Consider the following 8,787-nt stretch of genomic DNA (forward strand, 5'->3'; position numbering starts at 1 on the left):
TCGTGTCCTCTGGGGACTCAGTGTTGTGGAGAAGCAGCCCCGCTCCCCTCTCGGTAGCCTAGATGCTGGCGGCTGGGAGGTGAGTCTGGGGCAGGTTCCAGCGCGAGCCTCACTGTGGCCCAAGGCTTGGCAGGGCTTGTGAGGTGCAGCCCCCTTGGAGCGGATCAGTTGCTTGCCCTGGCCCATGTGTAAACAGTGATTTCGAAGGCTCTTTGGCTCCTGAGGCCGCACAGCAGCAGGGCTGGGGCTACGATCCACAGCTCTGCTGCCACCCTGGCTGTTCCCGCAGACCACGTGCCCACCCCTGGGAGGGACACCCACCCTGTCCATTTGTGCACTCTGGGCTGGAAGGACCCCTGGAACTCCCCTGTAGATGTGATGCTTGGGTTTGTCAAGCAGACACCAAATCCCGCCAAGCAGCAAGCCTGCTGGCAGAAATAAGGACCTGGGCGGTAAGAGGACCTGCCCATGGGTGGCCCTGAGGGTCAGAGACCACATGCTTCTCCTCCCCCAGCCCAGGCAGGAGGCCGGGTGGGAATGAGGGGAGAGTACAGACCTCATGGTCCCAGGGAGAGGCGTCCCTGGGCTCCTCCTCCCCTGAGGACCCACAACTCTTTACCCCTGAAACCCGCAGTCTCCAGAGAGTTCCCTCCAACCCAGAGCAGTGTGTGTGGGGGGTCTTCTCTAGGGGAAGCAGAGGCTCCAGGACCTGCCAGGCCTTCCTTAGTTTCACATGCCTGAGACGGGCTGGGCTGGAGACCCAAGTCCCCCTACTCTCCCGGTCAGCATCCAGCCCCCTTCCTCTCCACCTCTCCTTTGCCATCAGTCCCCTTCCTCAGCCCGCTCCCACCCCAAGCTGCTCCTCTGTCCTCTTACTTGTATGGCCGCAGCCCCCCACGCGCACCTGGGCATCATCGATTCTGAACGCCCAGCGCCCGGGCACACCCACGTTGGTGGTGGTCTCCACCTCGGCCATGTCTGCCGTGCGCGAGCCGGGGATACTGAAGTAACGCTGTCCATCGCCCGCATTGAAGCCAGCCTGGGGGTGGGGTGGGGGCAGAGTGAGGGAGGCCAGTTCCCCAGGTCTACAGAGGGAGGGGTTTCCCTGCCCCCACTGTGTTCCTGCCAGGGTCGGCAACCTCCCAGCCAAGTCCTGACCTCAGCCAACCGTTCCTGGGAGCCAAGGAGAGGGTTGGCCCTGGCTCCCCAGCCCAGTCCTCCAGCAGCTCACCTCTGGGCTCCTGGGCCTCCCCTGGGGCCAGGGGCAAGTATGACCCCAGAGGAAGCAGGTGGCCCGGAGGTGAGCAGGGGTGCACACAGCCCAAAGGCACTCAGGCCTGGGGAGCACTGACCCTGTGGCCATCGTTCTGTTTCATTCCCTCCACACCCGGGGTTTCCTGTCAGCTGTGGTCCCTCGGGTCACTGGCTAGGCCAGACTGCAGGGCACAAGGAGCAGAGGACATTTCTGTTGCTGCCACAGCTGTTCAAGGGGACTGCAGGGGCGGGGCGGGGCGGGCAGGGCAACGGGACAAAGATGCCTTCAGGCCTGAGGATGTTTCTTTGTTTTCCGGCAGCGAGAGGCCTCAGGGATGGTCATGGATGACCTCTGCATGGTACCGGGGGTTTGCCTATGGTGGGCCCCTGTCTACCTCATCAGCTCATGACAGTCCTGGCTGTGGGGAGCAGGGGTCCCGAACACAGAGCACCCACTGCACTCGCCTACCTGGGCTGCAATGCCCCCCAGGCCAGTGGCATTGCCCCCGCTGCTGGCGTGTGTGCCTGTGGTCCACACGATGGACTCATAGTTGAAGATGGTGAAGGAGAGCTTGCCGTCTGTGATGAGCACAGTCTGGAATGTGTTGACCTGCCGAGGAGAGGGGGCTGAACAGGGCCCTGCACTCCCCTTGGCCCACGGAAGCCCTGCCCTGTCCACCATCCTGGCACACTGTCATTGTCCACTGGGCCTCTGGCTTGCTCAATGTCTGTGTCTTCTAGCTGAACGAGCAGCCAAGGCAGGACCTTGGTGGCCTCATCCTCTGCTGTCTCCCAGAGCCTGCCACTCAGCAGAGGCCGTTCCCAACCCACAACTGTTGCTGGTGGCGGGTGTGGGGCCACAGATGGGAGCAGACCTTGTCCCCTGCCCTTAGCCAGATCTACACAATCTCCTGTGTGAAATGAGCAAAATTATAAAAAGGAAAAGAGGGAAGGTAAAAAGAACCAAGGAAGAGCCATGCTGCAGCGTTTAATAGGCCTCATGGTTTTCACAGAATTCTACTGCATGGAAATATCGGTGGGCGGCGTACAGATGGGAGACGCCAGATGAGAATCGAGCAAAGCATCAGGACTGTTTAAGAAATGATCTTGGGACAAACAGGAAACCCCCTGAAAAAGAATCAGATCAGAGTCCTGCCTTTCACCACACACGAAAAGAAATCCCAAATCCAATAAGGGTTTAAAGTGAAAGACAAGTCCTAGAAGAAAATACAGGCGAATATGTATAACTCAGGAAACGGAAAGGACTTTTTAAGTGTGATGTTTGTTCACAGCAAAAACCAAAAGGGAGAATTATACATTTGACTGCAAAGGGCTTCTGAATATTTAAAAAAATCCACAAGATCAAACTGAATGGCAAACAGTAATGTGAAAAACGTATTTATAACGCATAGGGCAGATAAAACTTTCCAGACCCTTAGTTCAAGAACTACAGATCAATAAGGAAAAGTATCACAGAAAAAATGTCAGAGCGTATGAACAGACACCTCACAGTAGAAGATAAGTAACCGATAATATTAGAACACATTCAGCCCACTAGAAATTAAAGATGTGTAAGTTAAAAAGTAGCACTCATTGTTTTGTCTATAGAGCTGACAAAGCTGGAAAATGACAGCTGGGGTGCAAGGAAACCGGCGCTTCTAAATGTGGGTCCTCAGAGTATTGAATGTGTAGATTCTTTTTTTTTTCTTTGAGATGGAATCTCCCTCTGTCACCCAGGCTGGAGTGCAGTGGTGCGATCTCAGCTCACTGCAACCTCTGCCTCCCAGGTTCAAGCAATTCTCCTGCCTCAGCCTCCCCAGTAGCTGGGATTACAGGCACCTGCCATCACGCCCGGCTGATTTTGGTATTTTTAGTAGACAGGGGAGTTCGCCATGTTGGCCAGGCTGGTCTCAAACTCCTGACCTCAGGTGATCCGTCTGACTTGGCCTTCCAAAGTGCTGGGATTACAGGCGTGAGCTACCACACCCGGCCTGAATGTGTACAGTTTTGAGAGGAAAATTGGAATTCTGCAGGCGACAATCGCCCTTCTAAACACGTGTACCAGGACAGGATCATGAATAAGCCGACCTGAGCTATGCCGTGCCCACCTCAGGCCCCTGGGATTGCAGCTGTCCAGCCATGGGGTGCAGGTGAAACAAATTCGCATGCTGCCTGGTGCTGGGCTAGTTTGTAGTCACTGAGAAAGATGGGTGATTATACAGTGTACATGCCACTTATATAAAAGTCAACATTAGAGAAACTACGTGCTCTGCTTTAGGAAAGTGAACATAAGTGCTATCACTCGGAAAACAAACAAAGACGTGAGGGCTGCAGAATTGGGGTGGTGGCACCGTCTAGGGGACAGGGTGGACTAGAGCCAGTAAGGGCCCATGGTGGGGCTCTGGGAGCCAGCGAGGCGCAATGAGGAGGTGCATGAAGCTGAACTGTCCATTTTCTGCCAATGAACCTGCTCCTGGAAGCGCCACTGGCTGGGTTATGCTTCTGAGCACTTCCTGATGCCTGGCTGGAGTGACCCCATGGGGCAGATGCGTCCTGTCTGCTTCATCCAGGGCTGTCTGCCCAGTGCCTAGAACACTTGCCTGTCATTTGGAAGGTGCCCTTAAAAAGTGTTTATTAGGAAGCCGAGGTGGGCGGATCACCTGAGGTCAGGAGTTCGAGACCAGCCTGGCCAATATGGGGAAACCCCCTCTCTACTAAAAATAGAAAAGCATGCCTGTAATCCTAGCTACTCGGGAGGCTGAGGCAGGAGAATCGCTCGAACCTGGGAGGCGGAGGTTGCAGTAAGCCGAGATCGTGCTATTGCCCTCCAGCCTGGGCAACAGAGCAAGACTGCGTCAAAAAAAAAAAAAAAAAAGTGTTTATTAAATGCATGAACAAACAGCTCTGAAAATGGCAGCTCTGCACCCAGTGCCTCTTTTCTTGGGAGTCACTGTCTGTCTTGCACAGCCATGATCCAGTGCCCAGTGCAGGCCTGGCCACAGTAGGTGCTGAGTAAATACATCTGCCCCCGGAGTGGGCAGCCGTCCTTGTTAGGGAGTGTCAGCCCACCAGAACTCATCAGGCCTGCAAAGCGGCTGATTATTCTTGAGTCAACGTTTCTGTCATGTTTGGCATTATCAAGGAAGAGTATAAAACAGAATAACCTTAAAGTATAATAATAATAAAACAAAACAAAACAAAACAAAAAAAACAGAGTAACCTTCCAGTTTAACCTTTTGAGTACTGGGCCATTCCAAATGGAAATCCTCCTAACACCTATCAACCCACATGCCTCTCTCTGATGCGTGAGCTGCTGCTTTGGGGAATTTGGTGTTTCCTGGAGGCAAGTGGCTTTCAGGAGCACTGGAGAAGGTGGGGGCCGTGTCCTCTTCTTACCTGTCTCTGTGGTTTTGACCACATGTTCCCCTCTTAGATATGGACCAGTGACTGTACCACACCCACATTAGCAAGTGGGGGCCCTGGTGTGGGGAGACCCTGGGCCCTAGCCACACACACCACCCCTTCCCCCCCAGGACAAGTGCCTGGACTCACAGGGGATGAGGAACTGCCTCCAAAGAAGGTCACTCGGTACCAGGTGGCAACAAAAACCCAGGTGGCATTGAAGTCCAGGAGCTCGGGGAAGTAGTGTCTGACATCCTCCGTGGCTCGGCGCAGCGTGGCTGGGTCGGTGGCCTCCCGGTAGTACACATCGCCTGCACGCCGGTTGTCCACATCTGCCCAGAAGGCTGCCACCACGCAGCGGTCCTTGGCAATGGGGAAGGCCACTGGGGTGAACTGAGAAACTTCCTTCAGGAAGGAGATGATTCCGTTGTTGTTCACCTGGGAGGCAGAAAGCCAGAGCGGGGATTGACTGGGGGCTGTGGGCAAGCGGGTGGGTCCAGCAGCCTCCCTAGCCCCTGCTACCAGGCGTCCTCTGAGGGGAAGCCAGTCTTGGGCAGGGCATCCCCAGGGTGGCCTGACAGTCCCCTGTCCCTGATATGGGTCCAGCATGACCTGTTCCACTCCCTCCTATCATACTGTGTGCTCAGGGCGCAGGCTCTGACCTGCATGCAGTACCTGATGCCCTGCGGAGTGCCCAGCCCTGGTTGGCTGCTGTGCGGGTAGGAAAGCCCCGCTTTGGGTCCTGGCCTCAGTCAGTGGGGCACTCGGGCCTGCCCAGCAGCTACTGCTCCTCAGCTCTGCTCCAGCTGGGGCCTCAGGAGGCCAGACGGAGCCCCAGTATCTGAGCTAAGCCTGAAAGGGTGAGCAGGGGTCACACAAGGTGAGCTTAGGGGAGGGGTGCCCCCACTACAGAGGAGGTGGGATGGCCAGGGGCCAGCATGACTGGGGAGGCTAGAAGGGCTGCAGTGGCCAAGTGGGGGAGCCTGTGCTTGGCCTCCAGGCAGTGGGGAGCCCCAAAAGGTTTCTGAGCAGCACCTCTGCAGTGAGATGCACATGCTTCAATCCTGGCCCCACACTCATGCCACTGGCTGTGCATCCATCCACGACGCAGCTCAGCTGCCGACCTCCCTGTGCTCTGGTTTTCTTACTTACCAGAAGGGGCTATGGCTGGAATGTTTGTGTCCCCCCAAATTCCTATGTTGAGATCCTAACTCCCAAAGAGATGGTGTTAGCAGGTGGGGACTCTGGGAGGTGATTAGGCAATAAAGGTAGAGCCCTGGTGAATGGGATGAGTGCCCTAGTAAAAGAAGCCCCAGAGAGCTGCCTTCTGCCATGGGAGGATACGTAAGAAGACGCCATCTATGGCCCAGGAAGTGGGCCCTCACCAGTCACTGAGGCTGATGACAGTGCCTTGATCTTGGACTTCCCAGCCTCGAAAGCTGTGCAAACTACATTTCTGTTGCTTACAAACCACTCAGTCTAAGGCATTTTACCACAGCAGCTCGAGCTGATGAGAGCACTGGCTCTGACCTCACAGGGTGCTGGGCCCAGGTGACTGCGCCGCTGATCACAGTGATCAGCTCTATGCTATCATTATTTGCTACTGGCAAGAATGTGACCACAACCATGCTTTTAGAAAAGACCCTCTGGACTTCCCCTTTGGGTGAAGCCTGGAACGGGCAATAAGGGGGTCCCAGAGTGGCAGCACCTCTGCCTTCTACACAGAGGCAAAGGAAAACCCTCTCTAGAGGAAGACGGCATTATCTTAGGCCTCAAGTTATTCCTGCAAATAATTTTTCAAATACACAATCCAGGACACAGTCAAAGATAATCAGCTACCCAAGGAAGCATGATACCACCAAGAGAAATAGACAGAAATGAGAGAAACCGCAGATACTGGAATTAAAATAACTAGGTTCAAAGAGATCAATGCAAACTTTAGAATTTTATCAGGAGAATAGTCAAAACAATCTTGGAAAGGAAGTACGATATTGGAGGACTTACACGTACAGATATCAAAACTTACTACAAATCTCCAGTAATCAGTGTGGTACTGGCATAAAGACAGATGTACAGACTGATGGAATAAAACAGAACCCAGAAATAAGCCTTTGATATATAATCAAATGATTTTCACGAGGGTGCCAAGACCATTCCAGTGAGGAAAGGACAGTCTTTTTAACAAATGGTGCTGGGAAAACTGGACATCCACATGCAAAAGGATGAAGCTGGACCCTTACCTCACACCATATACAAAAATTAACTCAATATAGAGCCAAAACCTAAACATAAGAGCTAAGACTGTAAAACTCTTAGAAGAAACAATAGGGCAAAAGCTTCATGACATTGGATTTGGAAATGATTTCTTGGATATTACACCAAAGGCACAGGCAACAAAAGAAAAGACAGAGAAATTGGACTTCATGAAAATTAAAAACTTTTGTGCATCAAAATATACTATTAACAGAGTAAAAAGGCAATCTGAAAACAGAATAACAGAAAATATTTGCAAATCATATATCTGATAAAGGATTACTATCCTTAGAGAGAACTCTTGAAACTCAACAACAAAAAAACCTTGTTTCAAAAATGAGAAAGGACTTGAACAGACATTTCTCCAAAGAAGATACACAAATGACCAATAAGCACATGGAAAGATGTCCAACATCACTGCTATTAAAAAAACAAACCTAGGAAAGTAACAAGTGTTGGTGAAGATGTGGAGAAATTGGAACCCCTGTGCACTGTTGGTGAGAATGGAAAATGGTACAACTGCTGTGAAAAACAATGTGGTGGTTCCTCAAAATTAAAAACAGAATTACCATATGACCCAGCAATTCCACTTCTGGGTCTATAACCAAAAGAATCAAAAGCAGGGTCTTGAAGGGATTTGTATTTGTACACATATGTTCATAGCGTTATTATTCACAATAGCTAACAGCGGGCAGGAACCTGAGTGTCCACTGAGGATGAATGGCTAAATAAAATGTAGCACATCCATACAATCGAATATTACTTAGCCTTAAAAAGTAAGGAAATCCTGGCCAGGCACAATGACTCATGCCTGTAATCCCAACACTTCTGGAGGCTGAGGCAGGTGGATCACCTGAGGTCAGGAGTTCAAGACCAGCCTAGCCAACATGGCAAAACTCTGTCTCTACTAAAAATACAAAAATTAGCTGGGCATGGTGGCACATACCTGTAATCCCAGCTACTCAGGAGGCTGAAGAACAAGAATCACTTGAACCTGGGAGATGGAGGTTGCAGTAAGCTGAGATCATGCCACTGCACTCCACACTCCAGCCTGGGTGACAGAGTGAGACCCTGTCTTAAAAAAAAAAAAAAAAAAAAAAGGTAAGGAAATCTGTCATAGGCTACAACATGGTTGAACCTTAAAGACATTATGCTAAGTAAAATAAGCCAGTCAGAAAGACAAATACCATATGATTCCACCTATATGAGGTACCTAGAGGAGTCAAATTCATAGAGACAGAAAGTAGAAAGATGGTTTCCAGGTGTTGAAGGAAGAGGGGAATGGGGACTTATATTTAATGGGATTAGAGCTTCAATTCTGAAAGATGGAAACAATTCTGCGGGTGGATGGTGGTAATGATTACACAATAATGTGAATGTACTTTAATCATTGAACCATACATTTAAAAATGGCTATGATATTAAATTTTGTTATGTGTTTTACCACAATGCAAAAATTGAGAGAAAAAGATTAGGATAAAAAAAATTAAACAGGAATGTAAATTATTTAATCAAAAGACATTTTAAAGAACCAAATGAATAGGATATAAGTAACTAAATAACAGAAATTAAGAACTGGATAGATTGAAGAGTGGATTTGATGCGTTAAGAAAGAATTATGAACTGAAACTAAAAGGTCAGAAGAAACTATCCAGAATTTTAAAAGACACAAAAAGATGGAGAATACAGAAGAAGGGATGAGACATAATGGAGAACAGTAAGATGACCAAACAAATGCACAACTTGGAGCACCAGAAGAAAAGGAGACACAAAGGCAATGGTGAGTCCAGAACTGATGAAAGACATCAAGCCATATGCAGAACACAGAGTGAATCACAGTGATTCACTAGCTAGAAAAATAAAAACAAAGCTACATCA

The 8,787-nt window shown here is 50.4% G+C and overlaps 1 protein-coding gene across 1 annotated transcript in view; it reads right to left on the reverse strand.

The window, feature by feature from the left end:
- The window catches only part of SNED1 (sushi, nidogen and EGF-like domains 1), a 63,238-nt gene extending 56,954 nt beyond the window's left edge, over positions 1-6,284 (reverse strand). The window contains exons 1-4 of the mRNA XM_011996400.1: positions 6,192-6,284; positions 4,807-5,094; positions 1,724-1,864; positions 877-1,039 (exon numbers count right to left, since the gene is read on the reverse strand). Coding sequence (XP_011851790.1) covers positions 877-1,039; positions 1,724-1,864; positions 4,807-5,094; positions 6,192-6,284 — 685 coding nt within the window. The remainder of the gene's footprint in view (positions 1-876; positions 1,040-1,723; positions 1,865-4,806; positions 5,095-6,191) is intronic.
- Positions 6,285-8,787: the final 2,503 nt, after the last annotated feature.

The sequence above is a fragment of the Mandrillus leucophaeus genome, unplaced genomic scaffold, assembly GCF_000951045.1.
Source record: "Mandrillus leucophaeus isolate KB7577 unplaced genomic scaffold, Mleu.le_1.0 Scaffold510, whole genome shotgun sequence".
In the NCBI taxonomy this organism is placed as follows: domain Eukaryota; kingdom Metazoa; phylum Chordata; class Mammalia; order Primates; family Cercopithecidae; genus Mandrillus; species Mandrillus leucophaeus.